Source organism: Mytilus edulis, chromosome 3, assembly GCF_963676685.1.
Source record: "Mytilus edulis chromosome 3, xbMytEdul2.2, whole genome shotgun sequence".
Taxonomy (NCBI): domain Eukaryota; kingdom Metazoa; phylum Mollusca; class Bivalvia; order Mytilida; family Mytilidae; genus Mytilus; species Mytilus edulis.
In genome coordinates, this window is record NC_092346.1 from 76,848,113 (window position 1) to 76,870,347 (window position 22,235).

Below are 22,235 nucleotides of genomic sequence, written 5' to 3' on the forward strand. Positions count from 1 at the left end.
TGGAAAATTGGCAAATAATCTATCATTTTACAGAATGAATATATATAGAAGTTTATTCTCTTGAAAACCATCTAATTGGCTACGTAAAACAAGCTTAACATTTTATCTAAACCTTTCCTTAATAACCCAAAATTTCTTTTGAAAATGGTAACAGGATAGACAAAATATTGTACCACCGATCAAAAAATGTTGCAAGATATTCTTGTATGACATCATTTAGATTGCATCTTTTGATATGTTGTTCTTAAAGTACTGTTTGTTTTGATTTGCTTATGTAGAGGGTTGTTTGAATAAGTAAGTTTTAATAAATTTTTCAATTTCAAATTCGACATTTTTTGAAAATGACCCATAACGGTTTAACCGGCATGAGGACCTTGCAAGGTACGCACATACTAAATATAATTATCCTATTTCTCATAAAAAGAAAGAAATTAACATTACAAAACATCACTTTTTTTTTCAAGTAGTCACTGAACCATGAAAATGAGGTCAAGGACAATGGATATATGACAGACAGAAAATTCATTACATAAGGCATCTAAATATAAAATATGAAGCATCCAGGTCTTCCATCTTCTTAAATATAAAGCTTTTAAGAAGTTACCTATGCCACTGCCATGTCGAGCTTTTCTATGACAGAAGTTGCAGGCTCGACAACAATACCACCTGAGCTTTGTCAATAATATTTGTAGTGAAGTGTTCTACTTTTGGGACAAATTATATCATAGTATGGACAGTTTTATGTAAAGGGGGTCTTGAATTCTTTTGACAGCTTCTGAAATACAATTTTTAACCTTTTTTAGCAGGTCCAAATCACCATTCTACATTAAAAATTCATGACACAATTTTTTTTAGTGTAAATTCATCCCACTGCTTGCTATTATAGGCATAAAACATCAAAGCGCTTGTAAAGCATAGAGTGGCAAGATTGTGTTCATTTATCAGTGGAAAGCAAAATTAAATATTGCTTTGTCAATAAAGCATTGGTTAAAGTCTATTCAACTACAATTCTGGACAATGGGAGATAACTCCAATTTCTAAAGATGACTTTAACAATGACTTCATTTATATTTTAAGAACAGACATGTTTCCTGCACCTTGCAAAAGAAATGTTCTTGACAGGTAGAACATCATTCTGTGACTTGAAGATCTGGGCACTTATTAAATGGATAGATTTCTGGAATGTTTATGAATATGATGTATAAAATGTAATGATCAATGTACTATATTTTGTGTATTGAATAGGTAGTGGCAGTTCCATAGGGATTTGATTGCATTTCGTGTAATCTTTACCCAAAAAATAAATTTAGAAAGGGTATTAAACAAAATGGCAAGTAACAAACTGTCAACACTAGGGACTATATTTTAAGACAAGGAATATCAAGGGATCATAATGGTGTTCCTGGACCATGTGGACATTTAGGAAGTGATCAAAACTTTTTTTTCATATCTAAAAATATTTATTTCTCCAAAACAAGGGCAGGAAAATCCAAAGCAATCAAAATCAATCTGGAATGGCCATATTATATTATAAAACATTAAAAGTGCAATTTAAGTATATTTATTACATCTAAAAATACAGATATATAAGTTATGTTGACAGTATTATATTGTATACAGACAAATATAGAACAATTATACAAACATAAATAGAAACTAAATATCTACAGTTTAATAATTATCAAAAATATGAATTTTAGGTGTGCTGCCCTGATAATACAAGATTCAAAACCACAGGATTGAAAAATAAGATTTCCAAAATGTAATAAAAATTGAGTAAGAAAACCAAATTGAAAGCAAATATAATAAGCAACTCACAAATTCAACTACCCCACTACATAACGAAACCACAAGAATGTGTCCATAGTACTTGGGTGCCCCATCCGCCACTATCATTTTCTATGTTCAGTGGACAGTGAAAATGGGGGTAAAAAATCTAATTTTGCATTAAAATTAAAAAGATCATATCATAGGGAACATGTGTACTAATTTCAAGTTGATTGAACTTCAACTTCATCAAAAACTACCTCGACCAAAAACTTAAACCTGAAGTGGACATAAAGACAAACCGTCCCACAGACCAGAAAACATAATGCCCATAAGGGACGACATCAAAAGATCAATGTAAGATAAAAAATTTAATTCAAATAGTTTGGGGGTGGGGGGTTGAACTGCTGCAAGATTTGGTTATCCGACATTGATTTTTACATATATCCATATGGGTCAATCAATTTTTCCCAAATTAAGTTAAGAGGGGGGTGAGGGGGTCAGTGAAAACACTATGTGAATTAACTTTCTTATCCTTCATTGAACTTTTGATGTCGTCCCTAAATGGGGCATAAATAAATAATCAGTTCAATATCTGAAAACATTGAAAGAAAAAAGAAGACTAGAATCATGCAATTTTCATTAATTTTGTATACCAAGAGGCCATAACTGCCAAAATACTATGTTCCCATGTTTTCTGCATGAAAAAGTCATCTAAATATAAACATGAACAGTTTAATAGTATGATATATTAATACTGAAGGACATGGGTAAATCTTTTATTTCACTTGAATCCCCTCCATAGAGCACTTAAAATTCATTAAAAATATCGTTTTAGATCAAAAGGGGTTGATATGTCAAGCCTACCTAACCTGTATTCAATACCAAATAAGGCAAATCATTCTGAATGTTACTACTCAATAAAATAGTAATCCACAAATCAGATTAGCTGCTGCATTTATCTATATATTTTTACAAGCTTAACATACCTGCGAACTTTTCAAAATGCCCATGGGGGTTTTATACGTGCAGGATGGCTCTTATAGTCCTAAAAAAACCTTCAAGGGGGCCTTTAAATGTATATTATTGTTGTTTTTTTGCTTCTTCATACTCTTAAAAGCCTATAGCCATTGTGGATTATTGTAAAATTAACTGTTTTGTTTAAAATTGTGTACAAAATTACTCTTTCAAAACTTTCATTTGGGAGCTTTCATGGGGAAAACCCCGCAAATAGTGACAGTAAGTATGGCTTAATTGTACATTCGAACTTATTTCATAAAATATTTTATTTCATTTAAGTGATAATTTTGTAAAATAAATAACCTGAGAGAAAAAAAAATTGTACTATTTTGTAGGAATCTGTTACTTGTTATGTAATGAAAATACAGTATGTGAAAAATATGGAATAACAAAAAACTGAACACATCAGGAAGTTCTTGATTAATAATGAGTTGGAAAACACAATTTCATATAAAAATACAAAACAAATATCTGAAGCAGCGTTTATTTCCTGAGCAATAAAATGTAAGCAATACTGAATAATTATTTTGAAAATGATACATTTATATACATTTTGTACAATAATCAAGGGGAAGAAAGTTTTTCTGAAGTATTTGTACCTTAAATAGCATGATGGTGGAGTGTTTAAAACAACAAATCAATGAAAACAAGTAATACATTACTTCACTGACAATATAAGTATCAAGAATAAATGTGTTTAATTTGTTCCTTTCCAATTATTTCATATCACAGTTGTCTCTGATCACACATTGTGATATTAACTTATACCTAATAAATAAAACAAAACATCATTACTGTATTGACTCCTTAAAAATTATTATGGATGTAACCAAATTTAATTTTTTTCTATGTGTTTACCAAGCAGAACACACACAACTATCTTCTTTTCCTTCAAACATGCAACAGAACAGATTGTGGTATTTTCTGTTTCATAAAAAGTCTAACAGAGCACACTGAAGTATTTGATTCCTTTATCTACACTGAACACATTGTGGTATTGTGTTTACCTACACTGAACACATTGTGGTATTATGTGTTTACCTACATAGAACACATTGTGGGTATTATGGTGTTTACCTACATAGAACACTTTGTGGTATTTTTTATTTCATAAAAAGTCCATCAGAACACATTGAAGTATTTCGATTCCATTACTTACACACAACACATTGTGGTAGACTCTATTCCTTCAACAATACAACAGGAAATATTTGGGTAATTTCCTATTCCTACATAGAACACATTGTGGTAAGAGCTATACCTTACATGACATAGTGGATAATGGAACTTTTCTAATTAGCTATACCTTACATGACATAGTGGATAATGGAACTTTTCTAATGTTCCTAATTGGATTTGTATATGAAATTTTAACTTGAATAATTAAGATTACAACATTTGCATCTTATTCCAGTAATCAATTACAAATATATAAACAACTTAGTGTGTATCTAAATCATGTTACACAATCATAGATTATCTTTAATAAACATCCATCTCCTGTGCATATTATACACCTGTCATCGTCAGATCTTGTCTGTATGAATCAAAATTAATAGTTTGGTCATTGCAAACTTAAGTATTGGTCAAATATGTGGGAAAAGTCATGGAACTCTGTAATACTATGGTCAAAATGATCAAAAATGTTCACATTACAAATAAATTACATCCGAACATGCATTTCCACTTGAATAACGACTTTCTCAGTCTACATTTCAATGCAAGTTTCAGGTGAGGCATTTTTCAACATTTACAAAATAATTTGACAAGGCAATAAAAGTATGTAAAACTTTCATACTTCATCTTAGATTCTAATCAACTCAATGAAATGCATGTGCATAGATTACTTTCACATCATTATATTGACTACTTGCCCAACATTTTTATATATGTGAATACTGTTTCAAGTGCTTTATGAAACAAACCATTACCTGAGGTGGTAGTATTTAAAATTAAAACACCTGATTCTGTTTTAGTAGTTTAAAATCTTAACATGATACAATTTTACAATTCCAATTTAATTTCTGTTTTCAATACTGACAGTCCATCAAACAGTTTTGTCAAGTTGACCTCAGAATAAGCATTTTTTCTTAACCATTTTGTAGTAACATTCTTTAAGATGTCATAATGTTCTTTGTAGTCCTTAAGTCTTGTATTAGCCATTGCTGAAAACATGAATAAAAGTTGTGTTTTAGACGAGCCATTACTGACATATACAGTTATGTTGACTTGAGAAAAAAAGAAATAGTTTTCTGTGAATAATCAAAGGGAGATAACTTGACATATTGTTGTTATTATAATTATGTTTTTGTCATCTAAATGGTTCAATATACATGCTCTGTTAATTCTTCATTAATAGGTGTAATATTCACAAAAATATAGAACAGGTATAAAACAGAATCTCTTCAAGGCTAAATTAGTAAGATCTTTAATTTTGACAATTTTAGTTTCCGTGTACGGTGTACGTATAAAAAATTACACAACCAATTACTAGTATTAATATTTTTCAGACAATGACCTAATATTTATGTAAAACAACACTACCCAGCATGCTTTATGTGCTAGTCACCAGATTAATGAAGACTTTGCTGAGAATAATAACTTACACTGTTCTTTGTCAGACAATTTCATCTTTGCTCTCTCATAATCAAATATATGCTGATAGAAACAAAGCTGTGTATACAAACAGGAATCTGTTGCCTGAAAAACAATTATACATACTCATACATTATTTTCTATTTCTTTGCTGAATGTTAGAGTACTTTATTATTTTGTACAATACCTTTTTGACTTTTTCTGTCTTCTTTTAATATATATCATACTGGTAACATAAGTTTATACAGATCGGTCAAATATTCCTTTAATTAGTTTCTGATTGCTATTCACATGTCGAGAGTCTTATGCTTAGTGATAAAAACAACCAATTTAACTCTGTATACTGTTACATGAAAGTTATGATGTTTCAGTTATAATGTTTTCAGAATATCTAACCTGTGTATGTAGAATACCCTTATTACAGGCTGAACAGATAGGATGACCTCTCTGAAACGTCAGTGGCAATTTCCTTGTGACCATTCCACAGGCTGTATCTTCACATTTCATCCAACCCTGAATTATAATTGGACATATTAAGTGTTATACCAACAAGAAGCTGTATGCAGTTGTACAAGCAAGCTACAGACCATTTGGTGTCATTTATACAGTACAATACACCTAATCGCTATTTATTCCATTCCGGATAAGTTCTAAAATTACATCCAGTTGAAGCTATCTGGGACCCTGTTTAAACAATTCATCATGCATGCTACTTTTTAATGAGACCTGTTTAAACTACTGTAAAAACTTCAAACAAAATATTTTTTTACTTCAATTTTAATTTTGAAAAAGTGGATTATACTCTATCAGTTTCTTAATGATCGTTTTCTAAAGTTTTTCCTCCCTCAGCTCACTACTGATGACCTCTATTTTTGGCGGCTTGACCCAAACAGGAAGTTGTATAAATGATTGTTTTTCCCGGATTGGACTAAATAGTGAAAAGGTGCATAGACAAATAAAATATTCATTCAACAGATTGAAAAAGTAGTAGGTGTGGAAAATGAATGGTGATTGCAATATAGCTTTCACTATTAGATTGGGTTCATAAAAAGAACACTAATAAATATGCCCAGATTATTCATTTCTAAAAGGGGCAATAGCTAGGATATATAAAAATTTTAAAATATGATTTTTTTTGTTGGATCATTTATGAAAGTGAAATAATGAAATAATAATTTGCTTTTAGCGGCTAGTATGGTTCAAATTTGTCAAAATAAACTAAGAAACATTGTGATGAATACCTCATTGAATCCACTTGCATGTGAACTTCCAATTAAACCTCTTAGCTAGAGATGGATAACGCATGTATTGTGCATGTTGATTTATTTAAAGGAAAAGAATGTCAACATTGTTAGTGAAACAAAGGTAAATCATTTAATTGACTGATTCAATCCACAAAATATCATTCTTATACATGTAATCAAAGAGCAGAATGCTCTGAGGGATACCATTGCCATAGTTTTCATTGACACATGTATAGCAGTTCTGCCAACTTTTCATTAAGCAAATGCGTGAGATTTGGCCAAAATTTAAAAGATCAAAGAGGAAAAAAATAGATCCAAGGATACTGCTGCAAAAAAGCATGAACATGCGCGAGTCTCACACATTTTTGGCAGCCCTGGTACAGCTGGATAGTATTATTTATTTTCAAAACTAATTCAACTGCACATGCAAAATGTAACAATCAGAATAGTCACTCAACTTTAAAAATGGCCAATCCCGGATACAATACCATACAAGTGTATGAGCAACGTACTTATTGTGTTTTATTTTTGTACAATCAATTCCAAGTTTACTTTCCACAGCAGTCACTGAGAATGAGAGAAGGTATTTCACTTCGTATCTTATCACAGTTAATTCTAGGAGGAACCCCATTTCTAACTCTTTAAATATTAATTTCCTTTGTGTCAGTGGGCATGACTCCTTTCCATACACACTCCTCTGTTTAAATTGAGATCGTTCTTAATATAATATGACGTTTATCGACATCTAATGAGTTAATTTTTCTTGACAAGTCGTACTGTATTTCAATTTTGATGGAAAATACTTCCAGAAGGAAGACAACTCAAAACGATAATATGGAAGACTCCATTTCGGCTGAAGGGGTGTTATAGGTAAACCCGTTACGATGTGGACATTTATTTTTATAATTTAAATGATGCATACGATTTAAAATTATGCAACAACAATAACCCTCAATAGCAGACAGACATAGAAATAATCCCATGAGTTTCAAATTAATCAATGAAGCAGGGAATCCAGAGCAACCACTCAATCTGATACCCCTTGAAATCAAGAAAACTGTACGCATGCGCATTAATACATAAACAAACCCGTGACTTGCGATTTGGAACAAAAACGTTTATTAAATGATATGATGAATGGTTCTCCATTTCTTTATGATAGTAAAGTATCAAATATCAGTTTCATAACAGTAAAATATAGAAAAACTCCACTTCAGTTCTTATATGACAGAAATAGAATGAATAGAATTATCGGAATTCAGAGAACTCTCGCATTTATCAAAACTGGGGAATTCCCTCTGACGTGTTTCTAAATTTATAAAAACACTAAATTCAAATACTGCTTAATTCTGATTTTCCGTGTTGTTAAAAACACGCATATAAGTCAAGGGAAATATCAAACATGAAGAAGAACATTACAGGAAAGTTGTTTATGTTCAATCCTTTTGCTTGTTTTTACCTTTTAAAGCAAGACAATCATAAGAATCTGAGATGTTGCTGAATGTTTAGAATAAAACGGTTGACGTGAGGGAATGCAGCCCTGAGTCAACGGTAAAAGTCTACAGATTGCTTGAAAGCAATCGTATCCCAAAAACGATTATTAACACATATTTTTAATGAATAATATGAAAATAAACAGACCTAGAAAAATCCAAATGCACAAGTTTGTTTCCATTTATATGTATATTTATGTTTATATGGCTTATATGACCATTGTAGTAATCAAGAGGTCAACTCCACAGTTAATTAGATGGCGTATAGACTAAAATACACAAAAACGAAGATACAAATTTATGAGCCCATGCCCTGTATATTGTTTATATTAGACTTTTTATAATATAGACAAATGTTTTACATAGTTATAAGTGAAATGTAAAATTTTGAGTCAAATCCGTGAACATGAATTTGACAGCTAGTGCCCTTTTGAGCATCAGGTTTTTATTCTAGATTATTTTTTTAAATCCTGTGTATTATTACAAGGTTCATGATAAACCTCAGTTTTTTTAATATCCATTTCAAGTTCTAACCTGATAATAACTGCGGACATGTTGTCTTATATCATTGGTAAGTTGATTTACAAGTTGGTCAATAATTCCAGCTAGCTGCAATTCACAGTCTTTGTTGGGACACTTTGACAGTGTACATTCCAAAAACTGCTCCTGGAAAGAAAACATATAAAACCTTTAGGAAATCTAATACATGAAGAAGAAACTATGAATCAATTCTCAGATAAAATCCTTACTATTTTTTTTAAATACATTCTATCCTGCAATAACTTCAAATTTAACCATCATTTTTGCCAAATAAGATGTTCTGGTAGATCCCTGAGTTTCTACAAAATGTTTTGTAAATGAACAAAGATTTTTTCCTGAACATAATATTTTTGTCAACTTACTGCCCCTGTGAAAACACCATCAAATATAATTTCTCTGCCACAAGTTATACCAGGACAGGTAAATTTAAAACGGTGACAATCTTTATATTTCTCCTCATCTGACATCTCTACACCACCTAACAAAGCATCATCGTCATCCATCTCTTCTTGTTTGGCTGCATGTTTGTAACCACTAGGATCTAAACCTGAAAGATCAGAGAGAATTCATTGACCAACTTTTCTACATGTAATAATAATGGTCTGGTTTTCAGTCAATTGATTTATTCAAAGTAAACTTGTTAAATGACACTTCTTTTTGGATTTAGATTTACATGAAATGTACCATACCATTTTGTTTAATTTATTTCAAACTTTTTTCAAAGAAAACGAATTTCCTTTGTAATGTAATTATATAGCTAAGCTCAATAAGTTGCTATTAATTTTTAAGCTTATATAAAAACAATAAATAACAGTAACACTCATCAAGAATGGGAGAGGCAATGACATAAACATTCATAATAAAAATAAAACAAACCTGAGTTCAAATTCGACAACAAATTCAAACAAGCAACGTGTATTCCATTTTCATAAAAACAGGCATTTGGTTGACAAGGAAATGTCTGAGAACAGATGTATTTTATATGATGTTATTGCTTGTAATATCAATCACTATAAAATAACTCCAGTCGTAGCTTTCTATGCTTGTTATATTTTAAATTTGATCATTTTTAGACTACTGTGTGCTTTGAAACCCTTTTTTTGTTCATTTAAAATTCACATTATCAAAGCTTGATGTTTAAAACATATGGTTCTGACCATTTGCCAGCTTTTTGACAGATTAATTTGACAATGGATGCTTATGAATGCTTCAAAACTGTGGCTTTGATAGATTTGAAAAATTAAAACATGAAAAGGAGGGTTATTTAAAACCATTACCAAGTTATATATGAACTATCTTTAAAATACAAACTAATTCATAACAAAGATGCACTTGGTTTCTTCAATGTTGTGATTGATTCTGAGTGAAACATAACTATAGTTCTTTTTTATGATGTAAACTTTTTATGATGTTTTTACAAACTGTTTTTGAAACACTTGATGTCAGAACTGCTAATTATCTAACCTAGACACTCAGCTAAGTGTGCAGCATCAGTTCCATCTATTGGATCACACAATCTGGCTATCACAGGGTGCACTTGATTTGCAAGGTAATATTTAGTATCTAAAAATAAAATTGTTATCAACATATTTTATTGTTTGTTGTTTTAACTTAAAGAAGTAGGTTATTTAGAACAGTGTCTATGAATCTCTTTACAGTGTTAAATGCCTTTTCTCTATTTATACATATATCTATAGAATTTAGTTTCATGAAATAAAATCCCTGAACTCATGAGAAAGATTCATAGGCCAATTTAAACTAACAGGTAAAATTACTCTGCATTTTTAATCTTTACTTAATTTTAAAGCATTACAAAATAATTTAAATAAATGTTACTGTTTGTACTTCAAACCTCCATAATACATTCATATAATTTTGATATTTGATCTCCTACCTTTAAAACACGATTCCCGTTCTTTATACCATTTTTGAAGGGTTTGGGGTGGTCTGATACACTATGTATCTATTCATTATAACATGCTTACCTATCTTAAGTGTCTGACTTTTAGCTAGTTCATCAGGGTGATAAGCTCTCTGTGAAGCTGGTAAAGTTGATCCATCCTGAAAATAATCAAGCAATTAGGAAAAAGGTTTATCAAAGTTCAAACAATAAAATGACAATTTGACTGAATTTGCATAAGTTGTAAGCAGTTTCTAATTTCAAAAGGTTTTATGATACATGTTAATTCAAATGTACATTTTTTTTACATGACATCTTCAGCACAATTTTTCAACTAATTGTTATCAACCATATTATAAAGTCTTACACAAATACATGCTAACGATGGCAAGATATGATAATTGATGAAAACAGATCTAGCACATGAAAGTTTTTTTATCGTCTGTTTAAGCAAACATATAGGAAAGTCTGATTTGTAGTTCCTGAAAAAAATAGTTTCATGGGATCGATGGACTGGCAGACATACACCAGTTAACCACACTTCTTTATGGAACAGGAGTATAAAAAGTGTTGTGGTTTAATGACCAATTTACAGCCCTCCCAGTATGTATGTTGATCCTAATAGATTTTGTTTGATAGCCAAAGTAACCTGTCATCTTACTAATTTTAATAGATTTTAGTTGTTTAATTATACATTAGCAGCAGTGTATTATGTTTGTTTGATGTAATAAAATAAACTTACCTCACAGACCACATATGCTACAGTATCACCTGCTTTCATCTTCCTCCCACCTTTACTGTTAAACCTCATAGCTACCTGTACATGAGGAAGGCTCTTCTTATCAGGGTAGTCCTCAGGGTTCTTTGTCAATTGCTAAAATATGTCGGTCATTTTTAGAGGGATATTAAAGTAACTAGTTGTTACACCTTATACATTTGATCCACATATAGCTTTCAAAAATTAATTCTGAATCTGATTAAAACACAACCTGTACAAATTGATTACATTTACTTGACATTCTTCCAATTGAAATATTGCAAAGTGTTGTCTGTTTTGGTAAGGACCGGAATATAAATTTAATTTAATGGCAATATTCATGCCCCAAATGCAGTTTTAATAATGTTAGAAGATAGGATCAAATCTAGATAACATATAAACATTCATTGACAAAATTATTCAAATCAAACAAAATAAGACGATAACAGACTATTAATAACCCATGAAAAGACATCATAATCATTGCATTTAATTTAACAAGTGTCAAGATATTTCATGTGACAAGTTTTCCAATATCAGATGTTGGCCATTCAAGATGAACTATACAAGCTTTAGCTCGACTTACACTTCAATTAGGTACTGTAATTTTTTTTATTTTTTTTTTAAAGTATTCCAGTTGAAATCAAGTTTCCATATTTAATATCTTAAGACTTTATACACTATAATCATTGAAACTTCAAGCTATCTTTCACAACATTTTTAAAAACATGTATTTAGTTTTTTTAATTATATCTTAATACTTAAAATATGGTTTTTAAGGTAAAAAGTATTAACTTTTTTTATTATTTCAACAAAAATACCTTTGAAATATGGTACAACTCCACTGGAATATCATTATTTTTTACTTTTTCTCCAACTTCTATCAGTTTACTGTGTATTGTCTCAACAATTAGTTCTCTGTTTTCTCCTGATAAGATCTGACCAACTACAAATCTACAAAAACATATTTTTTATTACATTTGCTAAAAGTACAAAAGCAATGTTTGTCTCTATTCCTAACGTAATATGATAAGTGTCTGTACCAGGACAGGAACCCAATTAGTGGTCGTCCTTTTTCATATTTCCTATTTAAAGTTATTTAGAGAGTCTTGTCTTGTTGGCAGATCTTTGAAAAGTCTCCCTTTTCAATGTAATAGAAATGGCAAAAAAAAAAGAATGCAATGGAAAATTTACATCATACAAAAATCATCTAAAAAGAGTTGTAAAAAACATTTTAAATATAGGTGTTTAGTATAAAGTTTCTCAATAATCTAAATCCCAAATTATGATCACTACACATTCCCAAAATGAAACAATAAGGTTTTGCAATAAATCAATCAGCTCCCTTAGTGTTAGGTGTTGGCAAATGAAATTCTTATAAAAAATATTATAGCAATTATTAATGAATAAATCTTACTCTCCAGCTTCCTTTGCCAGATCACACCAGTCTCTTCTTACTATATCTAATCCTTTCATTTCTTTTTCTTCTATCAGTGAACCATCAGGTGCTTTCTTTATACTTAAGGCTGCATATTTCTTCTTTTTAAGTAATAACATGGACTTAAACACATAGTCAATGTCAATTTCTAAAAGTCTATATAATTTGTTAATTTCTGCTTTCACCTACAAAACCAAAACACACAAATTAAAATCTTATGAAACAAAATAATACATGGAAAATTAAAAAGACAGCATTATTCCTTTGATTTGCATTTGTAAGTATGGATCATGTTAAAAATAAATCTTAGAGAACATGGACATCCTTAAACCATGTACTCATGACCTTAAAATATCCAGGGATCATACGGTATTGTTTAGCTTTCATGGACATACTTCTATACTTATTTATTAAAAGATTGATTGATTGGTGTTCACTTTTAGCAATACTGTGCTATTTCTTGGTGGCTTCTATTGATGGAAGAAGTCAGAGTGCCAGGTTATTGTGTCATTGGATTGCTGTCTCATTATTTGTTTACCACATTATTACACCTAGAAACCATCTTATGTTATCTAATGTAATTCACATATCATTACACCTAGAAACCATCTTATGTTATCTAATGTAATCCTCATATCATTACACCTAGAAACCATCTTATGTTATCTAATGTAATCCACATATCATTACACCTAGAAACCATCTTATGTTATCTTATGTAATCCTCATATCATTACACCTAGAAACCATCTTATGTTATCTAATGTAATCCACATATCATTACACCTAGAAACCATCTTATGGTATCTAATGTAATCCTCATATATATCATTACACCTAGAAACCATCTTATGTTATCTAATGTAATCCTCATATATATCATTACACCTAGAAACCATCTTATGTTATCTAATGTAATCCTCATATCATTACACCTAGAAACCATCTTATGTTATCTAATGTATTCCACATACCATTACACCTAGAAACCATCTTATGTTATCTTATGTAATCCTCATATCATTACACCTAGAAACCATCTTATGTTATCTTATGTAATCCTCATATCATTACACCTAGAAACCATCTTATGTTATCTTATGTAATCCTCATATCATTACACCTAGAAACCATCTTACGTTATCTAATGTAATCCACATACCATTACACCTAGAAACCATCTTATGTTATCTAATGTAATCCTCATATCATTACACCTAGAAACCATCTTATGTTATCTTATGTAATCCTCATATCATTACACCTAGAAACCATCTTATGTTATCTAATGTAATCCACATACCATTACACCTAGAAACCATCTTATGTTATCTTATGTAATCCTCATATCATTACACCTAGAAACCATCTTATGTTATCTAATGTAATCCACATACCATTACACCTAGAAACCATCTTATGTTATCTTATGTAATCCACATATCATTACACCTAGAAACCATCTTATGTTATCTAATGTAATCCACATATATATCATTACACCTAGAAACCATCTTATGTTATCTAATGTAATCCTCATATCATTACACCTAGAAACCATCTTATGTTATCTAATGTAATCCTCATATCATTACACCTAGAAACCATCTTATGTTATCTAATGTAATCCACATACCATTACACCTAGAAACCATCTTATGTTATCTTATGTAATCCTCATACCATTACACCTAGAAACCATCTTATGTTATCTTATGTAATCCTCATACCATTACACCTAGAAACCATCTTATGTTATCTAATGTAATCCACATATCATTACACCTAGAAACCATCTTATGTTATCTTATGTAATCCACATATCATTACACCTAGAAACCATCTTATGTTATCTTATGTAATCCACATATCATTACACCTAGAAACCATCTTATGTTATCTAATGTAATCCACATACCATTACACCTAGAAACCATCTTATGTTATCTAATGTAATCCTCATATCATTACACCTAGAAACCATCTTATGTCATCTAATGTAATCCACATACCATTACACCTAGAAACCATCTTATGTCATCTAATGTAATCCACATATCATTACACCTAGAAACCATCTTATGTTATCTTATGTAATCCTCATATCATTACACCTAGAAACCATCTTATGTTATCTTATGTAATCCTCATACCATTACACCTAGAAACCATCTTATGTTATCTAATGTAATCCACATATCATTACACCTAGAAACCATCTTATGTTATCTAATGTAATCCACATATCATTACACCTAGAAACCATCTTATGTTATCTAATGTAATCCACATACCATTACACCTAGAAACCATCTTATGTTATCTAATGTAATCCTCATATCATTACACCTAGAAACCATCTTATGTCATCTAATGTAATCCACATACCATTACACCTAGAAACCATCTTATGTTATCTAATGTAATCCACATATCATTACACCTAGAAACCATCTTATGTTATCTTATGTAATCCTCATATCATTACACCTAGAAACCATCTTATGTTATCTTATGTAATCCTCATACCATTACACCTAGAAACCATCTTATGTTATCTAATGTAATCCACATATCATTACACCTAGAAACCATCTTATGTTATCTAATGTAATCCACATATCATTACACCTAGAAACCATCTTATGTTATCTAATGTAATCCACATATCATTACACCTAGAAACCATCTTATGTTATCTAATGTAATCCTCATATCATTACACCTAGAAACCATCTTATGTCATCTAATGTAATCCACATACCATTACACCTAGAAACCATCTTATGTTATCTAATGTAATCCACATATCATTACACCTAGAAACCATCTTATGTTATCTTATGTAATCCTCATATCATTACACCTAGAAACCATCTTATGTTATCTAATGTAATCCACATACCATTACACCTAGAAACCATCTATGTTATCTAATGTAATCCACATACCATTACACCTAGAAACCATCTTATGTTATCTAATGTAATCCACATACCATTACACCCAGAAACCATCTTATGTTATCTTATGTAATCCTCATATCATTACACCTAGAAACCATCTTATGTTATCTAATGTAATCCACATACCATTACACCTAGAAACCATCTTATGTTATCTTATGTAATCCTCATATCATTACACCTAGAAACCATCTTATGTTATCTAATGTAATCCACATACCATTACACCTAGAAACCATCTTGTTATCTAATGTAATCCACATACCATTACACCTAGAAACCATCTTATGTTATCTAATGTAATCCACATACCATTACACCTAGAAACCATCTTATGTTATCTTATGTAATCCACATATCATTACACCTAGAAACCATCTATGTTATCTAATGTAATCCTCATATATACCATTACACCTAGAAACCATCTTATGTTATCTAATGTAATCCACATATCATTACACCTAGAAACCATCTTATGTTATCTTATGTAATCCTCATATCATTACACCTAGAAACCATCTTATGTTATCTATTGTAATCGTGATATTGCTGGTCTCTGAGGTATAAAGTTACTTACTCGATTTCCAATCTTAAATACTTGTTCATATTCTGTACAATTTGTGTTGATCATGATTGAATCTGTGTCACCATATATAACATCCAGGTTCATCTGAAATAAAGTTATAAACTTTCTTATGTAATCCATCTTGTCCAGTTGATTGAGCTCCATAATGGGAAATATATGTGAAGCTTATGGGTACAAACCTTAATATGCCTCAATCAACTTTATCCTTTCCAAAATTTCTTGGTCATATTTGTGCAGAAATGAAATACATTAAAATATCTGAGGAATCAATCTGACATTCTTTTAAATTTATTACATCTTTATTGCTCAAAATAATCTTATGTGTATACCCTATTATAATGCACATAAACAACTAGAAAAATATGTTATTTTACATCAAAAATTGAAATCAGCAAAGGCACTTTTCATTCAACCCTGCCCATGCATGAAATTTTAATTGATTTTTTCATATAATTATCAATCTATCGGTCTTAAATAACCAACACCCATCAAATTTTAATAAAAGTGCAATTAATTCTGGAAAAGCACCTCCCTCCCTTTTAGTTTTATATGTATATTTTCTAATTTTCTATTGGGGACAAAGTCCCCAATAACAGTAGAAAATTCAATAAAAAAAAAATACGGGAAAATTTCCCGAATTTTTCATTGTACTAATGAACTCAAAATCGTTCAAATCTTTTTTTGTCGCCTTTTTGAAATCCCGGACCTGCGCAGAAATCTTCAATGTACTTCCTTTTTCCGGTCTCGTTTGTATGAATCTTTGAGTAAAATATATATTTATCAGTCTAGTATAAATAGGAAGGAACGCAATACCAATTTCATATTTTAAAATAATTCCTTGATATGAAAAAACGTTACCTGATGATAGTGTTTCTTTGTTTACATTGCATATGACGTCATAACTTAAATAACGTCACAACTAAAATCCCTAACAACAGAACCAAAATCGGAAACGTTACGGTATTTCCGTTTCTTTTTTTTAACAAATATTTAAGTTACAAAAAAATAATTCATACAGACTTCGTCCCCATTTACAGGTAATGCCTGCCTCATATTAAACATCTTTAAATTCTATCATTAAGGATACATCTGGACTCATCATGACCCTTTTTTCTCTGTTTAAAACTCATTTCATTTTACAAATAGACAAAGAGTAATACCAAATCTTTGAAAAAGTAACTTTTAAAGCCTAGGCTACTTCGAAAGGAGGGTAGTATACTTGACCTAACAATGACTTCACAGTTCAGCTAACAAGCAAGCTATCCAAAGATATTACCTTTGGCTATACACACTCAATGAAATCAGCTGTAAAAGTGTTAAAATTCTACAATTCTCAATATCCTTTCTCATTTATGCTAATGCGGGGTTCACACATTGCCGATTATTGCTCCCGTTTGAGATCAGACAGCGATACGACACGAAAAGTGAAAAAGTCGGATTAGTATCCTCAATTATCTGGAATGTCCTATTATTGTCTGAACGCAGTCGTTTTAGTTCGTAACAGATTCCTACTAATCGGGAATGGTCCGAATAGTTCGGCAAAGCACCCCGACAGTTAGGTGCGTCCCGTAACATTCGGGGGAACTCAGCCGATTTTGTCTAGTCGGATTACAATCGTGCCTATGTCGTGACAGATTCTGCTGTATCGGATCGAATTCCTAACAATGTTCTGTGTATTCGGGACGGTGTCCTGTGGAACGGGAATGATCTGGAGAAGTCCCGACAATAACAGAATACAATACGACTGAGACCAGACAAAGCCGTTTGCAATGCGATAGAGCGGACCGTGATAGGATTACGTTCCGACAGTACCTGATCATCCCGATTATGCCGACAGTTTTTGAACGGATAACTTCCGTCAGCGTCAGTTCACTGTCTTGTCACTATCTGATCTCTGTCGGATTACATTCGGTAGAATCGGGACGCAGTCGTGACAGACTCGGTCGAATTTTACCTGGCGAAAGATACAAATCGAATTTCCATCCACGATTCACAGGATCTTAATCAGACTTTTGACAAATTTTAATCGGGAATGGTCCTGTCAAGGACGGCAGTAAACATCGTGAATGTGTGAACCCAGCTTAACATAAGTAAACTTACAGCCTGTACTGTATCCTTGGTCTTCATCAAAATCTGGTGAAAAAAAAGAATTATGATCTTAGTATCTTTATTTCAAATATCAGATTATCCTTTAAAGGGAATCTTTGAGTATCACATCCGATAACTATACATAACACAGATATTTGAAAACTATTTACTTTAAGCACATATATGGGTCTAAATCTAGTCAGATTTCAAAGAAGCATGTCTTTCTCAACTGGGTAATATTTCCACAAAACAAAAAAAATCATGGTACCATTCAAAAACTTAAAGGGTCATTATATATTTTAGTTGTCAAATTCAATATCACCGATTGGACTTAAATTCTCATATTTGCAATGAAAAATTGACAGTGTCAAATCGTTATAATGTATCAGCATGTCATTCATATTATTCAACTACCATCTAATCAATCATCAAGATGACCTATGAATACTGCCAATATTCTTACAACCTGATATAAACATGAATATAAATGTTATATGCATAAACAGACAAGTACATGCTAATGGTGTAAAGACGATTTGATTAGGAACATTCTTCATATGAATGATTTTTTTTGGGGAAATGAATCACTCAACAAAATGGCTTGTCTAGTGGGTCCCTGGTTTCACTCTTTGTTTTAATAACAAATTATATAGAAACAAGAATGTGTCCACAGTACACGGATGCCCCACTCCCACTATAATTTTCTATGTTTAGTGGACCGTGAAATTGGAATAAATTCTCTAATTTGGCATTAAAATTATAATGATCTTATCAAAGGTAACATGTATACTAAGTTTTAAGTTGATTGGACTTCTACTTTATCAAAAACTATAACCTGAAGCGGGACAGACGGACGAACGAACAGACGGACGAACGAACAGACGAACGGATGAATGAACAGATGGACGGATGGACAGAAGAACGGACGCACAGACCAGAAAACATAATGCCCCTCTACTATCGTAGGTGGGGCATAAAAATACTATTTATAACTTTGGTCATTTTGTACCATTTAGATATAGAATACCAGTACATGTATTTTAATGTTGTTTTATTGAAGCTAATGTCCCTTTAAAACCAGTAACTATTACCTCTCTGCCTTTCCCAGTGATAAGAGCAGCTAATGGTTTGGCAAAAAATCTGGAGTATGTAAATCCTAAACAACCATACATACTGTTTGCTGTTAACTTCAAAGCTTTTTGTCTGATATCATACTGAAATTTAAATAATGTGACTTTATCAGAAAATCATTAGTAATGCATTTCAGGTAAACAATAATCAAACTTATTTAAAAAATATCTTTTTCTATAGAATACAAACACAATTTAACATGGACTTTCAAAAAAACGATTAGACAAAAGACAATTTTTTAGTCAATTTAGTTTTTTATTTGTATAATATACATATTAGAGATTGTGTTTTTTTCTAATTAATGGTAAGCTGTAAAAATATATTTGGTATTCACATACTAGACTTTCATTTCTTTCTTGTAGCATTGTGTGTATTATCAACCCCCCTGAATGACTATTTGAATCATGGAGTAAAAAAAAAAATAACAGTGGATCAATCATACATGTGTATTCTATACTTTATTACCATGGTACACATATTTAATACTTTATTATATAACTGTTATCTACGTACTTGTATATACTGCTCCTGATTAACATCCCCTTTCATCAGCTGTTTAACCTGCCGTCTACTTTCAACAAGTTTACGGATCTCTGTTGGTAATATTCCTGGCTCTAAACCCGAGTCAGGTACATCTACCAATTCCCCCTCATCTGAATTCTAAAATACAACCAATGTTATATAGTCTTCCTTTTTTTAAATATAATAAGAACAATTAATAATTCATAAAACACACTAACGACTGGCATGCAAATTTTAAAATCAATCTATACTTTAAATTACACAATTTTTTTCTTCAAATCTACATAAAAAAAATAATTAAAATAGATAATTAAACACAAAACCTGTTTTTTATACCAATAAACTTTCTGTTCAAATAAACAAATAAGCCTGAATTGAAAATAAAAATTGTCTGCTTACATCTTTTTCAAGCAATATTTGTAATTTTATTTCCCTCTAACATCACAAGTACAACTCATTTTTATAATGGTCGACATCTTTTTTAAGGATTTTTCATATCAAAATCAGTCTAATTCAATTATGTTTCTGTACCTATATTGAACACACCTGTATCCACTTTGTCAAAATAATTTTATTTTCTTATAGGTCAATTCATTTAATTTTTTTTGTAACAGACAGTTACATTGGTAGGAAGATTGGAAAGTAGACAATATATAAAATATATATACCTTAGAAAAGTTACCATGTATCAGTATCCAGAAGCATATCATTATCAGAAATTATTTCTGTTAAATTGATAAACAATGAAATAGGGGAAGCAAAAGAATCAGGCTAAATTTTTGACTTACTACACTTTTATTGACAGCTTCTCTGTTGACTGTTGTAAAACAAATATTATATTCCTGAATGATTGATGGATATAAACTGTTGAAATCCAGCAACAAGATAAATTTATCATAAAATCCTGAAAATAAAAAGACAAACATTTAGTGTTCTTTAAAAAAAAACCCCAATTATTGCAAACCAAATGAAACTTTTCAACAAAGCCATCTTCTATTTGTCAATCTTTTATACTTTTATCATTTATATTGTCTCATTGATTAAAGGGAAATTCCGCGATTTTTTACTTATCATCTAATTATGTTCATCTTAACATAAAAAACACATTTGCAAAGTTTTAAATTTATATTCCTTCTAATAACGGAGAAAATCAAGTATTTGTAACTTTTTTGGTTGAATTCTCGAGTGGGTCGTGACGTTTTAGCCCGATTTCTTGAATTCTGGGAAAAAATAAAATCTGTTTAACTCTTATAGCTTATAAGACAATTTACGTAATTAAAAGCGCACAGCTGACGAATGGTCGTAGTTATTAACCACAATATAAGAATGAACGAAAATGAATATGCATATACCGTTTTGTATTGATTGAATTAAACTCCTATAAAACTATCTCTAGTAAATGTTTTCGAATAAATTTCATTAATTATTGTTGAGATTTTTTTCATAAAATATTTATTGAACATTTTTACTGATATTGAAGTTCTATTTACCATTATTGTTTTGATCATCATTTCAATGCAATTAATGTGTGAGCAGAGTGTGTATATTATTTTGTAAAGGTCACTGTATATTTCTCGGCTTGAGGTCAATTCGTTTACCTTGTAGCTATTTAGCCGCAGGTGTGAGTTCAAGCGTACATAGGTAAGAATGTTGTTATTTGGAAAGGATAAACAGAAAGGATTAGAAAGAGTATGCTGTATTTAATACACTAAGATTTAATACACGATGAGAATGAAGATACAATAACTAAATTGTGTAAATTAATTGAAAATAAAATTCAGATAGTGTATAAAAATAAAAGGAAACAATTTTGGATTACTTTCTTAGCGGCAATTGGCGTAAAGATTCAAATATGAAGTAAAAAATAGTAGTTTTAATATTTAATAAAAACTAAATGCAATATTTCCCAATTTGATATACCATTTGCACATCTGTTTGATAATCATTGACTTTACCGGAATTTCTTAACTTGTATTCAAATCTGGCTGTGTTTAATGCTCATAAAACTATCGCAATTTTAAAGTTTTTAATTGAAAAAAAATACAACATACAACATGCATGATTTTTTTTTAGTTTCTTTTTAACATTTCCTTCTTACATAATTAAATTCATTTGACAATCATTTACACGAACTTTTTGTGAAAAGAATACCAATAATCTAAGCTAAGGCATTATTTTTTTTGAG

The 22,235-nt window shown here is 30.6% G+C and overlaps 1 protein-coding gene across 5 annotated transcripts in view; it reads right to left on the bottom strand.

Moving 5' to 3' along the window:
- Positions 1-1,545: 1,545 nt before the first annotated feature.
- LOC139517448 (DNA polymerase alpha catalytic subunit-like) overlaps positions 1,546-22,235 on the bottom strand; it is a 63,831-nt gene continuing 43,141 nt past the window's right edge. The window contains exons 25-41 of one of the 5 annotated variants that reach the window (XM_071308487.1): positions 20,839-20,954; positions 20,042-20,188; positions 19,489-19,611; positions 18,410-18,442; positions 16,301-16,393; positions 12,734-12,939; positions 12,138-12,270; positions 11,302-11,433; positions 10,645-10,720; positions 10,124-10,222; positions 9,022-9,206; positions 8,654-8,785; positions 5,779-5,895; positions 5,394-5,487; positions 4,094-4,952; positions 3,865-4,048; positions 1,546-3,828 (exon numbers count right to left, since the gene is read on the bottom strand). In XM_071308487.1, coding sequence (XP_071164588.1) covers positions 4,792-4,952; positions 5,394-5,487; positions 5,779-5,895; positions 8,654-8,785; positions 9,022-9,206; positions 10,124-10,222; positions 10,645-10,720; positions 11,302-11,433; positions 12,138-12,270; positions 12,734-12,939; positions 16,301-16,393; positions 18,410-18,442; positions 19,489-19,611; positions 20,042-20,188; positions 20,839-20,954 — 1,847 coding nt within the window. In that variant the 3' untranslated portion in view covers positions 1,546-3,828; positions 3,865-4,048; positions 4,094-4,791. Of the gene's footprint in view, positions 3,829-3,864; positions 4,953-5,393; positions 5,488-5,778; positions 5,896-8,653; positions 8,786-9,021; positions 9,207-10,123; positions 10,223-10,644; positions 10,721-11,301; positions 11,434-12,137; positions 12,271-12,733; positions 12,940-16,300; positions 16,394-18,409; positions 18,443-19,488; positions 19,612-20,041; positions 20,189-20,838; positions 20,955-22,235 lie in introns of all 5 variants that reach the window. The other 4 variants (XM_071308485.1, XM_071308486.1, XM_071308483.1 and 1 more) reach the window with 4 other exon arrangements.